Consider the following 27,440-nt stretch of genomic DNA (forward strand, 5'->3'; position numbering starts at 1 on the left):
TGAGCAGGCCCAGAGCTTCGCCTTCCCGTCTCTGTTGTACCAGGCAGGGATGGGAGGGCGTGGCTTCCCCGCTTCCATTCCCATTTGGGCTTATAAAAACCGCTTCGAGCGCGCTCGCTCCGCCTGAATGCAAAGAAGCCCGCCGGCGGTCTTGCAGCTGCCGAAGTTCCTGATTCCGGTACCTTGCCCCATCCGCTCGGTGGCGTTGCCATGGTGAGTTTGGGTAGTATGAATTCTGCTACTCCCGGAGCAGTGTTTCTCAACCTTGGCAGCTTTAAAATGTGTGGACTTCGCACATTGTTGTGCGGGTTAATTAGAGCTGAAGTCCATATGTGTTAAAATTTTTAAGCTTGAGAAACACTGCATTGGAAGATGCCACCTCCACAGACATTTTTTTGCAGGATGAATTACTGGACGGATTGCTGTATAGAGTGATTAAAATTTTTTTATCTATTGATCCTTGGGTATGAAGAGCATAGGAAACTCGAGATTCAGTGAGTATAGATAAGAAGCAGTCCTGCCCTAGTCCTCGCCTGAGTGCAATTTGTGCGAGATAACACAAACTGTGAAACCTTGTAAACTGGAAGGGCAGCGTGAAGTTTGAGGTCTGCTCTGGTGAGTAGAAGCAAGGGAGGTCCTGGATGTGTCCAGTCCTATCCAGCCCTTTTAAAACTCTGGATCTGGATGGTTCTTCCACCGAGAGAGAAATGGAATAATCCATTCTTCACATGCAATATGTATATGATGGCATTTGGTTGCACACAAGCAAAGGTAACTTTATCAGTTTCCTGCTTGGAGAAGATAGAAAATATGAACATAATTTGATCTGAATTTAGAGGAAGGGAGGAAACATAAAGAGAGGTAACTTGAGGACAGGTATATTTCTTCTCAAGGAAGAAATCCAAATCCCATATTGAGAGTTCCATGATCACACCTTGCTGTACTCTCTATATATTCTGACTGGCAGGCTTTATGTATGATTTGTCTGTTTGCAGGAGAATATATTTTTTATCCAGGATGGAACTTTTGCAGTGTTTGAATATTGCAAAAATACAGCCTTAATTTGGGGGGATTCAGTAATCACAAAATAAATTAGCTTCAAAAAGATTAATTTGGATTTATGCTTGGTATGCTTCATCAATTTCAGTTATTTTATAAACCAGGAGTGCTATGAAATCTGGAGTTAATGTACTCCACAAAAGCATGCTCCAATCTGCGTCTAGGTGAGTGGACTTCAATTCCCCAAATTCTCAAAACTGGTTCTGCTGGCTGGACATTTTAGAAGCCCACATTCTGAAAAATGTTCAAGTCAGTTTATATTGATGGAAGATTTTTTTTATTTTATGAGAAAAAAAATTTTTTTTTAAAGAATTAAGAATGCTTAGGAATTTATACTGAATGTATGTGCCTGTGCCTGTGTGTGGAGTTTTGGCAAAAATTCAGCTGATTTTTGAAGTGCGTACTGACATGGATTGTGTAGAGCTTATACACCATTTTTACTAGAACCTTTCCTTCCTTTTTATATTTATAAATACAAAGTAATTTACACTACACACTAAATACAGTACATATTTTATTATCAGCCCTGCTGTAATTTCCTGATCTGGCACTCATGCCTAATTCTCTTCCCTTCCTCAGTGGAATTCAGAATAGATTATTAATGTCTCAAGTCTATGCATTTTCTGTATTTAGAGTAAGTGGTGCGCAGAAAAGTACTGCTACTTTGTGCACACATTTTCTCTCTATCCACCCACCCAGGGCTTATTGCTGCACAGATGCTGCACACTTTGGTTGACATTGATTATAGGGAGGTATTTTTATTCATTGCTGGCACAACTGGTGTGTATTTTGAACAATCTTGGTTTCCTGTTCCACATAAACAGTTAACCACCCGTGCAAGCAGACAGTTGATATAAAAGGGGAATGCCTCTTTGTAAAACTTTCTAAAGCTTCTCAAGTTTTTAGTGTTCTACAGGGTTTCAAACCATTGCAAGGAAAATGCTTACTTTCAAAACTTTCACTGTTTATTTTTAAGACCAATCTATATATGTTAATCCTTCATTTTATATCTGTAAAACATTAACTGGCCTTATCATACTTCAGGCAAACAGAAAAAAAACCTTGGCAAACTTCTTGTCAAAAGTCAGTTAATGAAATTTAGGAGAATCCCATTAATTCTACGTGAAACCCTATCTCTGATTCCTTTTTGTTGGAAAACCAACATGATCCGATGACAGACTCTGATTTTGTTTTGCAGTTAAAATACAAGCCATTTCGGTCACATACAATGAATACTCCTTATTCTCCCCAAATTAATATACTTGTTTCAAACCACTCCTGTTAGTATTGACAAAAAATATTTTTCGGATCTAAATGGGATAGTAAGGAAATTTATTTGGGGAGGGAAAAAACCGAGAATTGCATTACGATCACTGCAGGAAAAAAGGAATAAAGGCAGATTCGGCCTCCCAGTTTGGGAGCTATACCATAAAGCAGCCAATTTAGCATGGCTACGAGAGTGGGCCTCATTAAGAGACAAATGAATTTTACAACTGGAAGGGCACGACCTATTGAGAGGTTGGCATGCCTATCTCTGGGCTTCCGTGCATTCCATCAGCCGACAGCTCAGGGCAGGGGCGGGGGGGTGGCGGTTATTATAAAGGAAGGTCTTGATCCGAGGAAGACCACTGTGCCACAGATAGCCGGATGTGAGTCCCTTTTTGTGAAGTGGGGCCATGGAGTACAGATGGGCTTGTTGATCACGTACCTGGCTCCCTGCCGTGTGGCAACGGCCCTGCTTGAGCTGCTCAACGTCATAGCTGAGGTTGCGGTTGGTACCCCCAGACTTCTAGTCATGGGGGATTTCAACCTGCCATCCATCGGCGAAACGTCTGAGGTGGCTTGAGAGTTCATGGCTTCCATGACGGCCATGGACCTTACTCAGTTAATTCATGACCTTACTCACACGGGTGGACACACTCTGGATTTCGTTTTTGTCTCTGGTCAGTGGTCAAGTGGCCTTAATACAGGGGATATAGTAATCGAACCCTTGTTATGGTCTGACCACTCGCTCCTTCGATTAGACTTTCTAACCGCTGCACTCCGCTGCAGGGAGGCGGGACTGACTAGGTGGTTCCGCCCCAGGCACCTGATGGATCCTGATAGGTTCCAGATGGAGCTTGGGCCATTTCCTGAGACTCTGACTCATGACTTGGCTGAAGACCTAGTGGCCGCCTGGGACAGTGCGGCCACTGGGGCTTTGGACCGTGTCGTGCCTTTGCGGCCTCTGACCTGGCACCGAACTCACCTAGCTCCTTGGTTCTCTGAGGAGCTGAGGGAGATGAAGCGCCGGAAAACACGCCTGGAGAGTAGTTGGAGGACCAGCCGCTCCAAATCCGACCGAACACTGGTGAAGTCTCATATTAAGACTTACCTAGTGGCGATAAAAGCGGCGAAATCTAGCTATTTTGCCGCTCTTATCGCGTCATCAGATAATCGCCCAGCCGCCCTGTTTAGGGTGACCCGCTCCCTCCTCCATCTGGAAGCACGAGATGATCCCTTGCAGGGTCGAGCTGAGGACTTTGTGCAGTATCTGCATGACAAGATCGCTCAGATTCGGGAAGGCCTGGCCTCTGACTGGGTAAGTCCAGACGGGATGACTGAGGCAGGTCTTGAGAATGTTATCTGGCAGGAGTTTGATCCTGTGGCTCCCGAGGACGTGGACAGGATCCTGGGACGGCTGAACGCGACCACATGTTTATTGGACCCGTATCCCTCCTGGTTGGTGCTGGCTTCCCGGGAGGTTACACGAGGCTGGCTCCAGAGGATTGTTAACGCCTCTCTGAGCGAGGGTGTCTTGCCGGCTGCTTTGAAAGAAGCAGTGGTGAGGCCCCTCCTCAAGAAGCCCTCTCTGGATCCGGCTGTTTTGGCTAACTATCGTCCAGTCTCCAACCTTCGCTTCGTTGCGAAGATTGTTGAGAGTGTGGTAGCGCGGCAGCTTCCCCAGTACCTGGATGAAGCTGTCTATCTGGACCCGCTCCAGTCCGGCTTCCGGCCTGGGCACAGCATGGAAACGGCATTGGTCGCATTGGTGGATGATCTCTGGAGAGCTCGGGATAGGGGTTGCTCCTCTATCCTGGTCCTGTTAGATCTCTCAGTGGCTTTTGATACCATCGACCATGGTATCATGTTGCACCGGTTGAAGGGGCTGGGGGTGGGGGGCACCGTTCTGCGGTGGTTCTCCTCCTACCTCTCTGACCAGTCGCAATCTGTGTTGACGGGGGCAGCGGTTGACCCCGAGGCACCTTGCTTGTGGGGTGCCACAAGGGTCGGTCCTCTCGCCCCTTCTGTTCAACATTTATGTGAAGCCGCTGGGCGAGATCATCCGTGGCTTTGGGGTGGAGTTCCATCAGTACGCTGATGACACTCAGCTGTACATCTCCACCCCAGGCCACCCCAACGATGCCCTTGAAGTGATGTCCCAGTGCCTGGAGGCCATGCAGGCTTGGATGGGGAGAAACAGGCTCCGACTCAACCCTTCCAAGACCGAGTGGCTGTGGCTTCCGGCGTCCCGATATAGCCAGCTGGTGCCATCGCTGGCTATTGGGGGCGAATCATTGGCCCCCACGGAGAGGGCTCGCAACTTAGGCGTTCTCCTGGATGCATGGCTGTCTTTAGAAGAGCATATGACGGCCGTGGCCAGGGGGGCTTTCTATCAGGTTCACCTGATACGCCAGTTGCGTCCCTTTCTGGATCGGGACTCCCTATGCACGGTCACTCAAGCACTCGTCACTTCCCGCCTGGACTACTGCAATGCTCTCTTGGGGTGCACCCGGAGGCTGCAGTTGGTCCAGAATGCGGCTGCGCAGGGGATTATGGGAGTGACGGGGCGCTCCCACGTGACACCTCTCCTGCGCGAGCTGCACTGGCTTCCTATGGTCTTCCGGGTGCGCTTCAAGGTGTTGGTGATCACTTTTAAAGCGCTCCATGGCTTAGGGCCGGGGTATTTGCGAGACCGCCTTCTGCCGCCAATAGCCTCCCACCGGCCGGTTCGCTCGCACAGAGAGGGCCTCCTCAGGGTGCCGTCAGCCAGACAGTGCCGGCTGGTGACCCCCAGGGGGAGAGCCTTCTCTGTGGCGGCACCAACCCTCTGGAACGACCTACCCCCTGAGATACGCACAATATCAGACCTCCGGACTTTTCGTTGGGCCCTAAAAACACACTTATTCCATCTAGCTGGGCTGGCTTGATCCCGTCCTCTCAGTTTTAATTGATTTGGTTTTAATTTGGGTTGTTTTAAATTATTTGGGCCAAAATTATTTAATTGTTTTTAAATTGTTTTTTAAATTTTGTATACGATGTTTTATTTTGGCTGTGCACTGCCCTGAGTCCTGCGGGAGAAGGGCGGTATAGAAATAAAAATAAATAAATAAATAAATAAATAAATAAATAAATAAAGGAAAGGGGGCAGGCATATGTTTCCACCAACACAAAATTAGCGATACATTAATGAAGACATGGAAAGAAATTAGGCATAAACATTATTTAAAATACCCAAAATGGATCTCTACAATGGAGGCAATGATTCATCCAAACACAATAAGTAGAGAGAAAATGTTCACCTATCAAGACATTCTAGATAACAGTGGTAACCTTAAACCTAACGAGATTTTAAAAGAGCAAGGGATCCATTTTGATTGGTGGCCTTATTTACAAATTAAATCCCGATATAGTAAAGATAAACAGGATAAGGGAATAGAGACGGGGACAAATAGTTTTGATAAGGTATGGCTAGGCAGTGAGAATAAACTATTAGCTAAATTATACTCCTACCTGCTCGAATATCATAGAGAAGGAGAAATATTAAAAGATCAAATGATTGCTTGGGGAAGAAATATCGACTCAAAGATAAATCTAGATGATTGGGAAGAAATATGGAACAGCAATCTTAAACTGACGAGAGCAATAAGCTATAAGGAGAATCAGTATAAGATGCTGTAGAGATGGCACCTAGCACCATCTAGAATTGCAAAGATATATCCAAATGCAAGCTCCAAGTGTTGGAAATGCGGCCACCATCAAGGTACCTTCTACCACATGTGGTGGACGTCTCCGGAAGCGAGGAAGTTTTGGAAAAAAATACAAAAATGGATCCAAGAAATATTAAATGAGGATATCAACTTTTTGCCTGAAATTTATCTCCTGGGAGTGCTAAAACGAACATTTGTTAAGGATAAGAAATATCTGATTATTCATATTGTCACAGCCGCTAGACTCTCCTATGCCAGATATTGGAAAGAGAAAAGAGGTCCAACTGAGGAACAGATAGTCAATAAGGTACTGGATTGCGCAGAAATGTGCAGATTAACATATGTGTTAAACGGAAAGGAGGATTCAGAATTTTACACGATTTGGGATCTGTGGTATAGGTGGTTGCAAAATAAATGCAAAAGTTAATACTTATGAGGAACAATGTACAACTACTAATTAATCCTATATATTGTATCATAATTTAGCTGTAATTAATTTTATAAGAATTTTCGGATAAATTGTATAATATTTAGATAATTGATTAGATACCGTACTTGTAAATATATAATATGACTACACGCTGCCGAACCGTAAAGTTTGAATTGTAATATATTCTTTATTCAATAAAATTTCATTAAAAAAAATAAAAATAAAAGAATACTCCAATGGTTTAAAACTGCCAATTGTCAGGAGAGCCAGTTGCTTTTGCTTTTGTAATTGGAAAGAGTTTTAAAGAGGTTATTGCCCATTTTAAGGTGGATAATTCTTTTACTTTTTTATTTATAAAATGCCAAAATGCGAACAACATCAATGGGGAAAAATCCAATAATAGTTGAATATTTTAAAAATGCCTACACATATTATAGTGATTAACTATAAAATATAAATATAAAAGATGAAAATAATAAAAATATCTACATAATATCCATTTAGTATCAATATGGGATTATTTCTGTTCTTAAATTTATTAACTCTGACCAATAAAGAAATATATTTCTTCAACTTCTTAGTTTTAGAATATTAACAGTTTTCAAAAATAACTAACATATTCATATTCTGAAGCCATTACTTAATACCAGTTTCTTTACATTTATGTAAGATTGCCTGCTTTGCTGAGCCAAGACTTAATAAAACTTAATAAAAACCAAAATTCCATGGTTTGGGAATATAATTTAACATCATATATATGTTATTTCATTTCTTACCAGAACTGTATTAATGTATTTTATGATTTGAAATCAAAATAAAAGCTATTGTTGGACAAGATCAAATCGTTTGAGTTTTATACAAATCTGGCATAAAAATCTGATATCAATCTTTTAAATGCCTAACCTTTAGAGAGGTCCAATAGACACAAATTATTTTTCTGATGGAATTTGTTTCATTCTTAAATCAAAAGAAGTCAATTTTATATGTTATAATAACTGAACCTGTTGAGCTTCCAAGATTGAATATTCTAATATTGCCTTCACATTTCAGGTATAGAATATGATCTTAATCATTCTGATTTAAAATTTCATTTAAATTTAAGTTACTAGTGTCACCCATCTTTTAAGGATCTAAGATTCTAAGCTGCTAAAAATCTGAACATTTTGTTTTGACAATTTATTTTAATTGTACATTTTGCCATGAGATGTTAAATCAGATTTGGAACATAATTTCTAAAAGTCTTTAACACTTTTATAATAATACGATTTAATGGATTTATTTATTGTTAGCTCAGGCATTCTAGTAAAATATATTCCCCATAATCTTAAACCTGGGATTATTTCACTGTCATTTTCTTCTCTGATTCTGTATCAAACATAACCACTTACCTGATAAGAACAAATATGTCAAGCAGTTCTCAAGACTAGAAACAAAAAATGCCCTATTTAATATACTTGTACCTTAAAACCTGCCAACATTTCAGAGGGATTATATACTTGTTCTTTAAATAGGCCAAAAAGGACAATATTCAGAAAAGTTTTGATTCCAGAAAAGTATCAAAGTCAAAATAAAAGCCCAGTGGTTCCGAAAATTTGGTAAATTAAAGCTGGCTTCATCATAAGAAAACCTCAGTTTGATCAAATATATTTGGGGAGCGTTGGTTTGCCTTAATTTTTTTCTCATTATAGATAGTCCTTTATTTATAACTATTCATTTAGTGACTGTTCAAAGTTACAACAGCACTGAAAAAAGTGACTTAAGACTGTTTTTCACACACATCACCATTGCACCATCCCCAAGGTCATGCATGAGATCAAAATTTGGACACTTGGCAAATTATGAAGGTTGTAGTGTCCCAGAGATCATGAGATCACTTTTAGTGACCTGGCAAGCAAAATCAATGGGGAAGCCAGATTCACTTAACAATTGTGTTACTAACTTAACAACTGCAATGATTTACTTAACAACTGGTAAGAAAGGTCATAAAATGGGGCAAAACTCACTTAACAACTGTCTTGCTTAGCAACATAAATTTTGAGCTCAGTTGTCATAAGTCAAGGACCACCTGTAATTTTTCTTTGTAAAGCAGTGACCCCTAACCTTTTGGGCACCAGGGACCGGTTTCATGGAGAGAACTTTTTCCTTGGACCAGAGGGGGTGTGGTTTCATGGGCTGCCTGTATCCTGCAGATGGGGTTTTGCTTGTTTGTGTTTCTGGCATGCTGAGGACCGGTGCCGGTCCAGAGACTGAGGTTGGGAACCCCTGTTGTAAAGTAATAGGGAATAACATTGGAATCTGTCTTAAAATATATATTTAGTCCAGGATGATATTCATTTTAGAATAATGTAGGATAAAGTAACTTGGAATAACAGGGTTGGAAGGAACTTTGGAGGTCTTTGAGTTCACCCCCGCAACTCAAGCAGGAGGTCTATACCATTCTAGACACATGGTTGTTCAATCTCTTCTTGAAAACTTCTAGAGAGAGTGCATCCACAATATCTGGAGGTAAGTGGTTCCACTGATTAATTGTTCTCACTGTCAGGAAATTTCTCCCTAGTTACAGGTTGGACCTCTTTTTAATGATGTTCCACCTGTTACTTGTTCTACCCTGAAGTATTTTGGAGAGTTGGTTTTCTTCTCTGTGAGAGCCCATCAAGTCCTCCTCTTCGTTGGTCTAAATCAGTGGTTCTCAATCTTCCTAATGCTGCGACCCTTTAATACAGTTCCTCATGTTGTGGTGACCCCCCCAACCATAAAATTCTTCCTAAGGCCATTGAAAATATGTTTTCCGATGGTCTTAGGCGACTCCTGTGAAAGGGTCATTTGACCCCCAAAGGGGTCCCAACCCACAGGTTGAGAACCACTGGTCTAGATATACCTAGTTTTCTAAACAATTCATGGTACCTTTTCATTTTAATTACATTAATGTTGCCCAAGAGACTGAATGGAAGTTTTAACCATTGAGTTATATTTACACTCAAACTATTTTGGAGACTAGGTAATTTTAATACATCAAATGTTTCAATTGCATCTGGTCCTTGTGGAACCTGAGTGGTTGAAAGAAAATTCAGAGAAAGAAGACTTCTGTAGACACATACCAGGCAGCATTTAATTGGATAGACAGTCTATCCAATGTATTTTTATTAGGAGTTATATATGATGGTGTATGTTTAACACATGATATAATAAGAAACAAAACTCTTCAGAATTGCAGATGATACCTGGAAGATAAGTCATGGCAACTGGACTTCTTTTATTTTTTGTTTTGAAATGTTTTGTTGCTTATCCAAGTACTTTAGTTTTTTCAGTCAGACACAAGAAGCTACTGGTACTTGGATAAGCAGCGAAAAGTTTCAAACCCAAAAAATGAAAATAAGTCCAATTGTCGTGACTTAGTATCCAGATAACTCTACTTGGATGACTGAGAATCTTTATCAACATATTGCAAATGATAGTTTGCAATGATTGACAAAATACATTTAATTAGATATAAAAATTAAGCAGATAATTAAATTTAGGCCATGAGATTATTTTTCAAACTTTCCATGCCTAGCTAAAAGTTGTGGTAGAAACTAAATGCTAAACACATCTGTAAAGCATTTTAAAACAACATTTTTGCTTCTTGATTATTTAGGAATCCCGTGTTATCTGCTATTGCTGAGCAGTTTTCCTAAGAACATGTGAAATTAGCCCATGGGGACTGTAATATTAAGCAGGATAAATAATAATAGATTTCAGTTTATTAGCTAAGGATAGCCATTTGCTGCTAGTTAGATTCTACTCTCTGTTTTGTCTGGGTAATATTAGGTGTTTGTTTGCTCTAATATCTGCTACTGTACAGCAGATCTAAAATTTAATTTTAATAAAAGTTGCTGTTTTTGTAACATTTAATAGAAAAAATTATGTGTGTAGAACAAAACTTTTTATATATCACTGTTTTCAAATTAAAATTTGCCTTCAATTCTATTCCAAGAAATAGACTGTGATGGAAGTTCCCCCTTACATCTGTTGATCATAGGTACGTTCATTAATCAGGATGCTGCATGAAAGCAGTCAGCCAGGTGAGGGACAATAAAGTTGGGTGCCTTCTGCAGACATTTCAATTTGCTGAGAAGTGAAACCGAGATGTATTTTAGTTCCCTTACTGTTTAATATTTATGTAAATTCAGTTGTTTCTATTCTTATCCAAAAAGAATTTTACCCCTTTAAGCTCAGAGACAGATACATTTGGTAGTGTTGCTTTGTGCCAAAAATGCAACAATTCTCCCTCACACACAGGTGAGCCTTAAAAAAAGTTTGCAGGCCTTAGCAGAATTCTTTGGGGAGGATTCTTACAATTAATTGCTCCAAGACTAAAATTATGGTTTTCCTCTGGAAGATCTAGCTTCAATAAACATCAATGGCAATAGCAATTAACAAAATAGAAGTTCTTTTCAAGCCACTGGAAGATGGCAGCAACAACATTTTTACCAAAATACCTACCTATAATAGTGCCAAGGCAATAACAATAGCACTTAGACTTATATACTGCCCCATAATGCTTTACAGCATTCACTTGGCAGTTTACAATGTCATTATACGGTCCCCAACCATCTGGGTCCTCATTTTATCAACCTCAGAAGAATGGGAGACTCAGTTAAGCTTGAGTCCCGTCAGGATCGAACTCCAGGTTGTGGGCAACGTTTGCCTGCAATACTGCCTTCTGTCCACTGCACCACCAGGGCTCTTCAATCCTGGGTTTCTTTTACTCCAAAGCTGATAGATGCATACCTGCTACCATTAATTTTTTTAAAGCTAGATCAAATGGTCTACTAGGCAGATTTCAGATGGTCTAAAGATAGGTACTTACAAATATTTAAAACCCCTGCATGTTGTTCAATCATGTTTTGGCAAGTACTCTTCATGTCTTATGTCCCAAATATTGTAATACTGTACCAATCCCTAGTAGAGATCAAGTTTTCAATGAGGGAGAAATTGTTTATTTTATACTCTTAGACTTGTTATGATCAGTTGGAAAGTTTTAATTGTCAGCTGTTGCTTTAAAAAGATTTAATGTATCTTAATCTTGGAATGATATCACTAGAAAATACTTTGATCAATTTTATTTTTATTTATTTTGTATTGCCTTGCCTTATTTTGTGTATTCTTTTTGTATATTTTTTTTCTTGTGAGGGTAAAGTTTAAGTGACAGTCTATATGATGGTTTTATTGCTCTTACTGTTTTCAAGTTTGCTTTTATGCACTGTTTTTTACTGTTATAACCATTTTGAAGTTCATTGATTGCAAATAAGTACAATTTCAAACTACTATATAAAAGCTTGAATTTTGTAAGGAAACCTATTTACAAAGTTTGGAATAGTTGCTCTGGAGCTACAGTCCCTGTTTATGGACGAGCGGGAACCTCAGTCTTTGGCCACTGAGATTGATTAATATCAGGTTCTCCTCTAAGATAACAAACTTTATATCCAATTGTATGGTATTCATTCATACTCCAACCATAAATGCTGTTATCAGTCCCATACAAAATATAGAGGGTTTTTTTGGGGGGGGGCAGTGCTAAACAAATTGCTAAACAAAGGAGGGGATGTATCAATTTAGAAAAGCTTGAAAGACAGTTTGCATAATATGAAAACCATATTTTTAATTCTATCTCATAACCTGCTAATTTTTTGAGCAAGAGGGATATGACATCTCTGCTTTTATATTCTGTGGAAAAAAATACTGAGGGAGAATTGATATGCAGGCAGTAATGTGCAAAGGAAGCACAAAATATATTCAAAGTAACTGTAACTTAAAATGTTTCTATACAGTACTAAGCAAATGCAGTCAAATCACAGAATGTTTTGAAGAAATAGCATCAAAATATAGAGAAGTTCTATTTCAGATAATAATTTATCTTAAAATGAATGAGAATTGATCATAAGTAGTGTATTCTTTATTTTGATGGGATTGAAGCATGAATAGTCTTCTCCAGTTTAGAGATAAGAAAAGAAACTAAATTTATAATCTATTCAACTAGCTACACACTTATTGTTATGATTGGGGAAGGAAGATGATAGGAGATGGACAATATGGTTTATGAAGTTGTTTTGACTAGAATTTCATTTATAGGACTTTAATACCTATAAATGAACAGATTCCACAAAACACCTTGGGATTATATCATACCTTAAAATATTTATCTATTAATTTATCTTTCTTTCTAACACCAAAATTGAAAAAGATGAGCCTAATCCATGTCCTTAGTAGATGAAAAGTGTGAATGGGTAAAATACAAATAGTTCACAATATCATAGATGAGTTAACCTTCAGTATTTCTCCAGTGGAAAGTTAATACTGCAACGTGGACATTAATAACACTACCAGCTATATCAATTTTCCTCAATCTGATATGTTGGACTTTATGTCTTCTATTCTCTTGGTAAAATGGTGTCTGCTTGTGAGGATTGTGGATTTGAAGTCCCACATATTTGGAGGAACAAAATTGGGATGGGCAAACTATGTGTTTTTGTAATTATTTATGGATACTGTACTTGTACTTGATTTGAGCGTCAAGAGAGATGCTCAAAGATATGAATTTATAGTTTCTTTGTGTTATATGTTGAGTTGACTTCCGAGAAGTAAACTCTGCTAGTAAAGTTTTATTTACTGATAGTGAATGAGGAAGATTTTTAATTCATTCAATGGAGGAATTTTACCAGCTGGTAAAATATTTATTTTTTACATCACAGTAGCTAACAAAATGTAGGTAATAAAAATGTTGTAGGCTTATTTATAAGGTTGAAATAAAAATTATAAACACTCAAAGTGAAAACTGTGTAGTGTCTAAATAAATTTGTTTTGTCAAAGATTGAATATATTGAATAACAGAATAACAGGGTTGGAAGGTGGATTTGGAGGTTTTCTAATCCAACCTCCTGCTTAACCAGGAGACCCCATACTATTCTAGACAACTGGCTGTTCAGTCTCTTCTTAAAAGCCTCCAGTGTTGAGTACCCACAACTTCTGAAGGCAAGGCGTTCCACTGGTTAATTGTTCTCACTGCTAGGAAGTTTCTCCTTAATTCCAGGTTGCTTCTCTCTTTGATTAGTTTCCATCCATTGTTTTTTGTCTTGCCTTCTGGTGCTTTGGAAAATGGGTTGATCCCCTCTTCTTTCTGGGAGCCCCTCAAATATTGGAACATTGCTATCATGTCACCCCTAATCCTTTTTTTCACTAGACTATACATATCCAATTCCTGCAATCATTATTCATATGTTTTAGCTTCCACCCTCTAAACGTCTTTGTTGCTCTGTTCTGCACTCTTTCCAGAGTCTCAACATCTTTTATATAATATGATGCCCAAAACTGGATGCAGTATTCAAGGTGTGGTCTTACTAAGGCTTTCTAAAGCAGTACTAGTACTTCATGTGATCTTGATTCTATCCCTCTGTTAATGCAAACTAGGATTGCATTGGCTTTTTTGGTTGCTACTGCACATTACTGGCTCATATTTAAGTGATTGTCAGCTAGGACTCCAAGACCTCTCTCTCAGTTATTGCTATTGAGCCAGGTTTCACCTAATCTGTACCTACACATTTGGTTTTCCTTGCCTAAGTGTAAAACCTTACTTTTCTTTACATTGAATTTCATTTTCAAGTCTTGGCGATCCATCTGGATCTTGACCCTATTTTCTGGGGTATTGGCTATTCCTACCAGTTTAGTGTTGTCTGCAAATTTGATGAATTCCCCTTCTGTTCACTCATCTAAATCATTTAAGAAGATACTGAGTGTACTGGACCTAAAATGGAACCTTGGGGCACCTCACTGCTTACTTCCCTCTATGTAGATATAGTTCCATTAAAAAAACCCAGGAACCTCCAGAATGAATGTCAAAAAACTGACAAAAGCAGTTTTGTTACAACTTATGAGAAGTCATTTACAATAATTTTTCAATGAAAAGGAACACTTTTTTGTATATGTGAAGCCACATATAATTCCCCCTCTATATGCTACTTCTCTTATTAAATCAGTTGGTGTCCTCAATTATTTCCTTATTTTGCCTTGACTATGTCATCCTCTTCTTGCAAGATATTTTTTTCAATTTACTAAATATTACAAACAAATTCAGCCTGACTGAACTGCAGCCTTGAGAATACTCTTATGGAAAGAATTTCTCAGGCTTGGCTGTGACTGAGATGTGTGTTGACATCCACAAATTTGGTGAGGAAAAATAGCATAATGAGCGGCAGTATCACTAAAACTGAGAATTTATTGAATTTGAATGCAACAAAAGATAAAGAGTTTTGATCTGAAGGGAAATATTATCTCCCATAAATTGAGCTCAGATTTTTCAGGCAATATTCAGCTATGAAATCAGCTTTCAAAGAGAAAAATAACTTCAGAGATTATGACGACATGGGTCTTTGTGGGGAGGAGCAGAGTACATGATGACACACATATAATTATATATAATGTGTTAATTTTGTAAGAGAGTGAATAGAACTAAGCTGCTGGGTGCTGGCTATCAGTTCCTCCATGATTGCCTATTTGTGGGTTAGGCAGGGCAGGGGTGGGATATATGTGTGTGTGTGTGTGTTCCTGTGTGGCACAGAATGGAACAAATTGTTCCCCTGGAAATGAATCCAAGTTCTCCTCTTAAGACAGGCTTGTGTGGTACCATTGTGTGCGTCTCCTCCCACCTGTTTTAACACAAGCTTGCATTATTTCAGTTCCATTGCAAAACAATTTGTACTTACAGTGGTTTCTCCTCCCCCTTCCATTAGTGTTACTTTGTTTTGTCTTTTTAAAAAAAGCTATAGTAATTCTGTTCCCAAGACAGTTGGCTTTTTAAATAATATTGCAGTAGTATTTGAAATGCTACTTCAAAATAGCATAATTTTGGCTAAACAACCAGGATCTTTACTGTGGTTTGGGACTCAGGGTAGGTAGTAACAGATTTTATTGTAATTTTTTCCCCAGTTTTGCAGAGATTAGGGGCCAATGTCCTTTCTTTCTTTCTTTCTTTCTTTCTTTCTTTCTTTCTTTCTTTCTTTCTTTCTTTCTTTCTTTCTTTCTCTCTCTCTCTCTCTCTTTTTCTCTCTCTCTTTCTCTCTTTCTTTCTCTTTCTTTCTTCCTTTTCTTTCTTTTTCTCCCTCTCTCTTTCTTTCACCCTTCCTTCCCTTCCCAATTGTCAGCCTTTTAAACTTTTTGTTTTAAAGTATTTTCTGTCTCTTTTATTGTTTTCTGATATAAGAATTTGATACACTTTAAAAAATACTTTTAATAAATATAATAAAATTTGTTTCCTTTAAATAACAATGAATCAACATATAATAAAAACATTTGCCTTCTAGTAATTTCAGATACATGCTGCCTTTCTTTTCCTTTCTTAAGCATTTTGTTCAGTTTAAAGGTTATTATTGATCCAGCATCATCTCAGAAGCTCAGAGCAGGTCTTTGACTAAAAACAGTTCATTTAATGACTGAAACTACAACAGCACTGAAAAAAAAAACTTATGAAGATTTTTCATACTTATGACCATTGCAGCATCTCCATGGTTATGTGATCCAAATTTGGATGCCTGGCAACTGGCTCATATTTATAATGGTTGCAGTATCCTGGGGTCATGTGATAATCTTTTGCAACCCATTGACAAGCAAACTCAATGGGGAAGCAAAATTCACTTAACAACTGTGTTATTAAAGTGATTCACTTAACAACTCTGGCAAGAAAGGTCATAAAAGGGGGCAAAACTCACTTAACAAATGTCTCACTTATCAAATTTGGAGCTCAGTTGTGGTCGTAAGTCAAGAATGTACAAGAGGTGGCCTAATCCTCTTGGTAGAGGGCAGCTAAATTACTTCCTTTCTAATAAGCAACAAAAGTCTTGCCTAAGGACCTCACTGGGAGAAAATGAATGTAGCAAGTTAATAATGAATATATACAGATAGTCCTCAACTTACGACTGACTTTGCTTGTCAGAAGGTTGCAAAAAGGGATCACATGATCCTGGGACACTGCAATAAATATGATAAATACGATGTCATAAATATGAGTCAGTTGCCAAGGGTCTGAATGTTGATCACATGATCCTGGGGATGCAGCAATGGTTGTTAAGTATGAAAAATGGTCATAAGTCACTTTTCAGTGCTGTTGTAATTTTGAACGGTCACTAAATGAACTGTTGTAAATTGAGGGCTATCTGTACTTCATATGAAGTATATACAGAATTGGGCAAGCCCCAGCCTTACAGGACAGCCAACCTTCCCCAGCACAGCACAGCACAGCACAAGTTGGCTAGACGAATTGAACTACTGATCCTATAGCCTTCTACTAGCCAATGGACAGTTCGTTATACTGGTAGTGAAAGCTTTAATCCAGCATAATTGAAGGGCACCAGACTGGGAAAGGTAGGTCTAGAGTTTTGCTACAGCTGACTGAAAGGGCTGCTACTTCTGGAATGCACCGAGCTCTTCTCTGACATAATAGTGCCATTTAAACCATCACTAGGCCATTTGTGCTCATCTGAATAACCAGCAGCAGGAGGAGCAATAACAAAAAAAAAAAAAAAAAAATCCCCCTTCAGTTGAGATTGAAAACAGTGGCCTATTATTAAGGAGAAATGATGGTATCTCTCTCTGGAATGTTCCAATAAAACCACACAATTATTCTTTCTTTCTTTCTCTCTCTCTCTCTCTCTCTCTCTCTCCTTTTTGATTTCAGAACAAAGGCTTCGCCCGGAAGAGCCACGTGTTCCTGCCAAAGATTTTTAAGAAAATGTCCTCCCAACCCAAAGAGCGCCCTGAGAGTTTGCAGTTCCCCTTTCTGGATGATGATGAAACGTTTACCACCATTCGGGAATCAAAAACTTTTTTTGTTCTCCGAGGTCTACCAGGCAGTGGAAAATCTACCTTGGCGCAGGCCATCCAAGACAAGTATAAGGATGCTTGCAAAATCATTTCAGTTGACCACTACAAAATCCAGCCTGCTATCAGGAGTGCCATTCCTGATGATTACAGCAAGGTTGATGAGGATCTAGCTGACTATTGCAAGCGTGACATCAGTGTGGTGGTGGTAGACGACACCCACCATGAACGGGAGCGGCTAGAGCAGCTTTTTGACATTGCAGACAAATATCGCTACAAAGTCATCATTGTGGAGCCCAAAACCTCATGGAAAATGGATTGCTTGCAGCTCAAGGATAAGAATCAATGGAAACTTTCAGTTGACGAGCTAAAGAAATTGAAGCCCAGTTTAGAAAAGGATTTCCTTCCTTTGTATTATGGATGGTTTTTAAGCAAAAGGAGCTCAGAGAGCTTGCGGAAGACCGGGCAGGCATTTTTGGATGAGCTTGCTAATATTAAAGCCTTCAAAAAAGAGTCAAATAAATACTGTGGGTGCTCTCCCCCCCCCAGCTTTTTTATTTATAGAAAATTGGCTGTCTACTAACTTATATGTATAATCTTCTTAATGCTTTTCAGGCTTTGCTAATATGCTCACTAATTTGCTGAAGCATCCTTAAACCTCATCTTAGAAGCAAAAAGAAAAACCATTCCATGCTAATTTTTTAGTTTGTATGATGAATCTGGAAAACCTAAGCCTATTGTTTTGATTTCCTTTTGTATTCCACACTGCTTTCTCAAAATTGTCACTAGATAATGAATGAACCTCCAAGGAAGAAGCAAGATCTATCACATAAACCATTTTTAAAAAATGATCATTCTTAAAAAAATATTTTGGTAAAGGGCAAATGCACATCTTCTCAACTTTCTGTTTGCGTTAAAACAAACAGCTGATTTTTGTGTGTTTTCCAATGATGCACCAAATAATACTGTGAGTTCCTGCATATTCCTATCCTATTTTCTGGATTCATCCTCCAACTGTTATTCTATTCCCCTATTTGACTGCCATCTGTTTCTATGCACTGAAAACTCATATGTATTTCCAATTTTACATACGCTTCTGCATTCTAGTGTCCCTAAGAATCACTAAACGCAAACCTTACTCAAGCTATAGAATTTTGTCTTCTAGATGTTGTCCACAAGTTCTTTGAACTCCATAAAATCATCGTGACAACCTTCTTTGTCTACTCCACTTTCAGGAATCTTTGTTATAGTCCTTGTTGCTTACAGTCTTGGATCTAACACCGTATAGATAGTAGATCCTCATATACCTGTAGATATAGCAGATCTGCTAAATAACATGCATGCCAGTTCTGTTTTAAGGATTTGGTCTTCAGAGTAAATTAGTCTTCCTGACCAGATTATGCCGGAATTGTAGATTTCTTCAGCCTGTTGCTTTCTAGATGACTTGGACTAGAGTTCCATTATCCTCAATCTGTGCTGTCTTAATATCAATTAATCACATTTTAAATTGGCCATCTCTCTCAGAAAGACTCTGAGCAGCATACAATAAAATATTGCTTAATATTTTAAAACAGTGTATAAAATTTTAAATAGACAAGTGATGTTAAAAATTAGTTTAAAGGCATAGGGAGGGTTTTCAGAGCACTAGCCAAGCCCATGGCTATGTGTGCTGCTCTCCTTGCCACAGGCCACATTTTCACACCTTCACAGAAAGCCAGGAGAGTGGTGGCATACTTCACGGAGGGGAGGGGCAGAGTTTTTTTTTAATATAATGCAGCATATTTAGAGGCAGCTGAATTAGGGAAGTCTAACTTGAAATATCTTATCTTCTTTCTGTGCCAAGCTATAAATGCAAGCAACATGGTAGTAAGCAAAACAGAGATGATACTCTCATCATTCCTTCCAACCATCAGAGTAAACCCTTTTGACATATTTAAAGAGCACTTGCTTAGAGAAGGCTGCAATTGACCAAATGTCATTACCTTCATTATGCATAAGGTATTCATTTTCCAGTATTTCACAGGTGTTTGTCTGGTTAATATAGAAAAGCAAAACACATTATTTTTGAAACAGGTTTAAAAGAGACTTCCGATATTAGGAGAGATTAATTTTCTGACCTGTGGCACAGAAGCTGTGTGCTATTTAACATACATACCTGTGTGCAGTCTGTTAATAAGTCACTCTTCTCAGCCATTCATTGGAATTTGCCCTGAAATATTACCTATTTTCCCCCTCTGAACTAACAACTAAACATATCAAATGTAATCTACACCAAATATATAACCATATTCCTATGCCAAATTTGGCTACGTCTTATAGTTAAAAAGTTTGTATCCTTACCTAAGTAATTTCAAAAGTTATTTCTAAATTCCTTTTATATGGCTGATATCAGTTTCCGCAATATTAGTTTAAAAGGCCATAGGTGTTGGGGAGATAGCAAGTAAATCAAATTTAAATTAGGTCCTAGCCTAAAGTTTTTCAAACTTTTTTTCAAAAAGAATGCTGGATGGGGAATTTTGGGAATTGTACTCCACACATCTTAAAAGTTGCCAAGTTTGATTAATAGTGGTCTAAGCTTAATGGCCACAGTTAAAGATTAAAGGGAATTGTATTCCCCTGCTTTCATGGTAATAGTGAATGTCACTAAAGATGGGAATTGAGAGTCCTTTAAATAGCAGCTCCTTCCTATTAATGGAAGGCAAGTAATGGTGGGTAAATTTGCCATACCATATTTATTGTTTTTCTTTATTTCATTTCCAGAACAGTCATTCCCAACCAGGTGCTTTCAGATATATTGGATTGTAATTCCTATAATCCAGCACTAGAGTGGGGAATGCTAAATGGGGAGGTTGGAAGAGCACAGCAAGAAAATGGAGGATGAAGACATTGTTATGCCACTTGGGGAATAAAATGCTCAGCAGTGTTGAATGAAATTTCAGGTCTTGTTTATATGAAACTCCATAGGCTTTTTTTGGTAAGACTTCTCATCTCAAATGGAAATTTTCTTATCTTCTATCATGATCTATCTTGCCAAACTAATTTTGCAAAAACGCAAAAACAGTGTGAGGTGAAAAGCGCATTTAAAGAAAACTATGAATCCAAAACACTGAGGCTTGCTCTCTTTGTTGTTTTACAGTTGGGCAGCCCCCTGAAGAACCCAAACTGAAAATTGATCTGACCAGCTACTTTGTGAAAAGGCCTCCAGGGGTTTTGCACTGCACAACTAAATTCACTGACTTTGGGAAGGCTCCAGGAGCAGATGATTATGCACAGCAAGATGTGAGAATTTTTCTTTTTATTCTGATGGAAACATGATAGCATGTGAAGTAATTTTTCAGGCTGATTTTAGGTGGGAAAAGTCCAACTTCCTCACTCTCTCTGAACTATTTTAAAAGAGAATATTTTCAAAGGAATCTGAATGCCCCTCTCAGTTAAGATTAATATTGCCAGCATTCGGGCAAATTTGTCAGCATTTCATGCACTAGGTTATATTCTCTTAAAAATAATATTTAATATAAACTTGAAAAAAATGTAGTTCACTTTACTTCCTAAAAATTATTGCCAGAAAGAAAGAATAATTATATATGGTACTGAATCTCTCCTTTAAAATTTCCTGTCTTTAAATTACTCATTATAGAAACATTCATTTTTATAATAGTTCAATTTTATTATGTAGATATTTTTGTTTGCAATTTTAATTTTATTAATTGTAATCTTCCTTGAACATATTTACATAAAACACATGTAAGTGACTTTTCTTTGAGCAAATTTAGCCAGGATATCAATATGTATGTGCGGTGAGAAATGTATTGTATACATCCCTGAGCATGTATTAACTCAAACAGTCTTTCAGAACTATTCATATGCCTCAAGATATTATCACCCAAGGGAATTGAGCTACTTTTCACCTTATTCCCTAGTTCCTCGGCTGTGATCCTTTCTAACCTAGAATAGATTTCTGCCAAGTGATCCAGTTTGGATAGTCCATATTGGGACAGAAATCCACTTGGAAAGATTATAGGTTTCACTAAATCCATCATAAAAAAAAAAACATGCTCCTGAAGGTTTTTGTGGAAGCAATTTCCAGTTCAGGCTTAGCTTTATGCCTGAAAGAGCAGAGACATGACAGCTGCCTGGGCTTATTTTGCCCATAGATGATGGAGTCCTGGGTGGAGTTGGGTCAAGGGAGGTGGCAGCATTCAGTATATCCTCGTGCCACAACATGCTAAAAGGCTTAGTATTATCTGGGGTTTGGGTGGTGCAGCTGATTGAGATGAGCAAAGTCCAAGTTTCCAACCTGTTTATTGCTCCAGAAAAAGTCATTTCCCATAGCAATCTGATGTTTATTTTCATTATATCATTGTTGCATTAAGTCCAACCACTAATATTATGAAACCCTGTTCAGATTCTTGTATTTTAGAGGTCGTAGGATTGAACTCGAATAAAGATGTCCAGAAAAGGAAAACTCTGATTTACAGTTTCACTGTATATTTAGAGACAAATGGTTTAATCCAGGGTTTCCCAACCCTTGGACTATGGTCTGGCACTGGGCCGCAACCTGCCAGGAACTGGGTTGCAGAAGTGATAGAAACGAATATGTACGGGATGCAGGCAGCACACGAAACCATGCCACCTACCCACCCCGGTCCATGGAAAAATTGCTCTGGTTCCTGGCTCCCAAAAGGTTGGGGGCCGCTGGTTTAGACTGACTGTGCTCAGAAGGGCATATACTGTTTAGAGCCTAATTATTTTAAATTTATAACCTTCTTTTCACTCGAACTCAAGAGAGCCCATGTAGTTTTTCCTTCTCCCTATAATTCTGTGAGATATGTTGGATTGAGAGTGTGAGTGACCAAAAATAATTCTGGTAATGTCTGTTAAGAGTGGAGCTGAACCTATGTCTCCCTGCACCTAGTCAGGCATGTTAACTGCTACACATTAGCCTTGTTCTGTTGAAACTATCCTTTTAGGTTTGGACTATGTGCTAGGTTTATTATACAAATAATGGATTTTTTTTCAATCCTAACATTTTGGTAGATAAGATTCTGTAGTAGCAATTGACTATGTTACTTTTAAAGGGCAACATAATCTGAGTATTTCCTTATTGCAAGCATTCTGACTAATGCAGCTAGAAGGAAGACATTAAGTTGATTGCCATAAACTTTCCATGCCCAATTGAAGGTGCTAGTGAACACTTAAATAGCACACCTACAACATTGTCAGCCAAAATGTGACTGGCTGATTTTCATTTTGGCCAATTGTGTGAACCCACTATATATGGTCTACTTAAAATAACCCCCCCCCCATTATTCAGCAATATACAGTATTATAGTGTCTTGCATAGCCAATTAAAGGGCTCTCTCTCCCCATATGAAAGAGAAAGGGCTTTTTCATGGAGGCCCCAGAGGGGAGACTCCTAATGATGAGAGAATATCCAGGTGTGGAATATTCTATGCACAGGTGTATATTTGGGGGAATAACTTATTTGATACAAATCAAATATTTATTTGCTTAGATATTTTAATTTAGTTCATCTGTTGTCATTTGTACTGTGTACTTCTTTTGATCTTCAGTGTTTATTTTTACCTCAAAATTTACAAGTCATGCATTTTATGCTTCTGCCCCTCTTCCCATATCTAAAAACAATTTAGACATAATAGTATGGAATGTTTAAATAAGGTTAACATGAGGGCAATGTTTCTGAATTTCATAGTTCATAGGCAAATATGCATGTTCCACGATAATCTGCAAGATCCAATCTGGGTCTGTCACGGGCACCAGAAATTTAATCTGAGTTTAGACTCTTGCTGGAGTCCATCGTCAGGAAACTTCTACCAAAATCTGTCACATTTCTACATGAATGTTTCTACACATTCTGATAGAGAGGAGTTCCTTGAGGATGCATGAATCCAAAAGCGGGGAAAACTAAACCTCTGGTCCTGTTGTTCCACCCAGATTGGATTTTTTTTAAAACACCCAAATCTTACAACCCTAATCCAGCCCTCTCCAATATAGATTAATGACATTTGAACTACAGCCCTGACTAGGCTGGTGGGAATCCAGATAGTCCTGATTTGAAGGTGTTAGGTGTGGGGGATGGCCAGGTTAATCTGAGTTGAATACACATCTTGTGTTAAGAGGAGTAATTTTTTTTGCAGATTGTGAAGACTTCTTATGGAAAATCTTTTTTCCTGACCATATCTGCTCTATTCATCACCCCAAGAACTGCTGGTGCCCGCGTGGAAATGAGCGAGCAGCAAATTCTTCTATGGCCTGGAGATGTGGATGTGCTACAGCCAGCAGTCAGCCTCCCAAAAGGCAGCCGAGCCCACATCACTCTGGGTTGTGCCAGTGGGGTAGAAGCTGTCCAAACTGGCCTTGACCTCCTTGAATTTGCAAAACTGGAAAAGGCAGGGAACAAAGGCGAGGAGGTTGGGGAGATTGGTGGCGGAAAACTTTTTTCCTTTGGGAATGGAATGTGGATGCTTTTGCTTTCAAAAAAAATCGAGGTGAGAGCCATCTTTGGTGGCTACTATGGAAAGGGAAAACTGGTGCCAACTCAAGGAGGTAGCAAACGGGGATCACCCTTTAATTCCTGTATCATCATCTAAGGGCTCTCATGGTGTCTGCAGCCTTGTTTTCACATGATATAATGTGTAACCTTTTATAAACTCTTCCCCATTACAAATGATAGCATCCTACGACTAAAGCAATTTCTTAATTCTAGTGATGTCCTTTTTAAAGGAATATTTCTTGACCTTCAGAGGCCTGGATTCCTCAAATGGAAAACAGCACTTTTTTATACCTTTAAAATTAATACCACTGAATATATTCCAGCCTTTTGAGGTTTCCTTTTCTTAATATAGAGAAATAGCCTTTACAAGTTTGCTAGAACTGGGTCTGTTCCTGTGCTGTAAATCTTCCCGGTCCCTTACAGCAACATTACTGTTACAGCAGGAGAGGGAAGCTGATTGTACCACTTCAGAGCAGAGCAGAGGGAAAGCATACGGGGCAAATAGAACCACCTCAATGATTCCTGACATAAAAATTCTCTGAAAGTAGAAAATTAATACTGTAGGTAACCATAAAGACAGAACTTTACACGGTTCTATTTTCAGCAAAGGTATGGGGAGGAAATATTTAAAAGTGTATTTTGTATCCTCGCATAATCTTTTCATTTGAATTCAAATTCAGGGTAGACTTAGAAAGTTTGGATCAATTACACCTCTGCCTGTACTCTGAAAACACCATAACAAAGTTAAGTGAATACAGTATTGCAAAGTATTAGACTTAAAATGTTCAGACTCGCTTCCTAAATTAGCCACAGAGTAACTACTTGGCTTCTAGGAATCTCTTCTCAGTTGAGGTTCAGAATCAAAGGTGGTCATCTGTGATCAATCTCAGCTTGATGTAACGGAAACATGTTATCTTTCTGGTTTGCAGTTGAATATTCAAAGGATTCGCTTTTAAAATGAAGAATAAGGCCTCACTGTTTTGGTTGAGCATAGTAAGATCTTGCTAGTTAGTATTCCTAAGCAAGTACCAGCTGTCTTTTTCCAGATTTTTTTTTTTAATGGGAAGTGTGAAGCCTCTCCCGCTTTGCAATTTTATGAGTTTTTGAAACATATGTCAAGCATTAGCAGGCTTGAGAGGCCTATACTTTAATGAAAAGATCTTGTTAATGTGCAACTCATGATTTCATATCTTAGTCTTGTGCCAGTCTGTATCGTTGCTATTGTATAGGTTATAGGTCATTGAAAGCTGGCACATTAAATACTGTTGCCGGCAGCCGCTCCAGCATTTCCTCTTGTACAGACCTTTAAGGGATTTATATTTGTCTTACCTATCATCTTAGTTCTGAAGCATGGGCATCTACTAATAGAAATGTAAAACTAGAGAATAGGAATCTGCCTTGCAATCTCTTAGTTTGTTGTCCATTCTGTGTTGTATTGTTTTAAATGACAGGCATTAGATTTTCAGTAGAGATTTTTATATGTTGTCTGATTAAGATACCAATAAATTACATTTCAACCATTGCCCATGAAAGTTAGGGACTAAGACTGCCCTGTACTTTCAGATCATGTTTTTTCAACAAGGATATTTGAACTGGTGCATTATCCAATAACAAAATTAGTTATATAGACTGGATCTGAATTTGCTGCAATTGATCCAAATTACAAGAGTTGCCCAAAGTATTGTATCTGAGAAAAATATCTGGGTATAGAGGGAGACACAAGTAAGGATGTATCTATGATTTTAATTGCATTGGATAAGTAATCCACCAGAGCTTCAAATTGTATGAAAACAGTGCAGTAAAATATGTATCAATGAACAAGTATTTTAGACAATAGATGGTGTGTTCAATGCTTTGATATACGGCTTTGTTTTCTGAAGAATATAATATATTCATGGTGCAATCAAAATGCATATAAACCTTCAAAGTTCAAAGAGGTATATTCTAAGATAATATACAAATTCCCTAACATGTTATTTATATATACTGATTCTAACTTCTATCAACTTTAGCCAGCATCACTGTTGCCCCTGCTGTCAATGACTGTCGTGAAAGTTGAAGTTCAAAGCAGCTAGCACTTGAAACTATGCAACATTTCAAAGCATACTTCAAGGAAGAAACTAACATTTTAAAACTTACAATTTATGTGTTTTTTTATTTTATAACATATTTATATGCAGTATGGCATGAGTTAAACCTCTAAAAATAAGGACAAGCTGAACATGTTCTAATCTCAGCTGAACCACATCCTATTGAGTGGCATATATTTTGTGTACACAACTGATTTAAGTTCCCCCAAGTAAGTCTAGTTGAACACATAGCCCGCTTACTTTCCTTTGAGCAGGATCTGTAAAAACAGTATGTTAGCAACCAAAGTGTTGTCTAGATTATAGCTATCTTTCATACCATCTATTGCAAAGCTGGGCAATAGACACCTGAACTAATCCCCACTTTTGAGTTCGTTTATTCATAACATTATGGTTAGTCCTCCCCTTTACCTCTAACACACAGGATTTAATCTCACTGAACATGACCCTTGTTTTGAGAAAAAATCTCCAAGGCCAGCTTTTGCAAATCTGATGCCTTTCAATTAGGCTGAATGACAGTGTTGTTCATTCATAATCAATATTATCTTGGTGAATGATTTTAAGCCAGGTTAATTTGGGACTATAGGAAATCAAACATGACAAGAACATTGGACTAGGGCAGATTTTTTTTAACCATCAATGTGAATACAGTGACAATAATAGTTGTCTTGTGTAATTCCTGGTTATGCTTTTGATATGCTCACATTCAATATGTTCTAGATGGGAGTTAGTTTAAAATGGGACCTGGTTAACCTATTATACAATGAAAGCTATGAAGTAAGTTACAAAACATACATCACTTTAAACTTGGAATTATAAACATCAAATATATAAAGGAAGATAGATGGATGGTTGGGTCATTTACTTTTCTTGAATGCTTAGCTATACAAGAAAAAGCTGGTTGTGCTATTGCTCAGGAAACAATGTAACTTGCATTTGCAAAATATTTGTGTCAATTCTTAAATATTTGTTGTTTAAACATCAAATTACTTTTAATACAACTCAAATATGGTCAAAGCTTTTTTAAAAAACCTGTAAGAAAGTAGCACATTTCAATGGTTTTGATTGATGTAACTTGAAACAATAATTCTTGTTCTGCTTTACAAAGTAGTTAAGATTCATAGTGACTGTAAAATACACTGAAATAAATGTATTAACATGCAGAAAACGTTTGTGTTACTATTTACATTAGGCTGATTGATATGGAACTCTTTACTCAAGCCTTTGCTAACCTTAAGTTTCAGATTATATGCAGAGATTGGGCTTTTTCATAGGTCTATAGGAAAAGGACTGAAATCGGGTACAGATATTAACTGTAGTTTGCCACCAGTCATTTCTTCTTATGAAAGATGCTCATGGATGCTGCTCTGGAAGTGCTCCATGAGTCTCCAGGTGATCCCAAGTGAAGCAGCCATGCACAGGAAGAGAGCCAGAGCACTTCTAAAGCAGCTATAGGAGGCAAGAAGGAGGCATGGATCCTTTAAGGATTCCAAGAGAAATAATTCAAATACAGACCTGTGGTTTGTGAAGCA

The 27,440-nt window shown here is 38.2% G+C and overlaps 1 protein-coding gene across 1 annotated transcript; it reads left to right on the plus strand.

Annotated features, from left to right (window-relative positions):
• CNP (2',3'-cyclic nucleotide 3' phosphodiesterase) lies at positions 1–27,076 on the plus strand. Its single transcript, XM_034415949.3, has 4 exons — positions 1–213; positions 17,165–17,834; positions 20,444–20,586; positions 23,466–27,076. The coding sequence occupies exons 1-4, from the start codon at positions 211–213 to the stop codon at positions 23,916–23,918; spliced, it is 1,269 nt and encodes a 422-aa protein (XP_034271840.2). The 5' UTR covers positions 1–210; the 3' UTR covers positions 23,919–27,076.
• Positions 27,077–27,440: the final 364 nt, after the last annotated feature.

Source organism: Pantherophis guttatus, chromosome 4 (assembly GCF_059756535.1).
Source record: "Pantherophis guttatus breed Tessera chromosome 4, ASM5975653v1, whole genome shotgun sequence".
NCBI classification, from domain to species: domain Eukaryota; kingdom Metazoa; phylum Chordata; class Lepidosauria; order Squamata; family Colubridae; genus Pantherophis; species Pantherophis guttatus.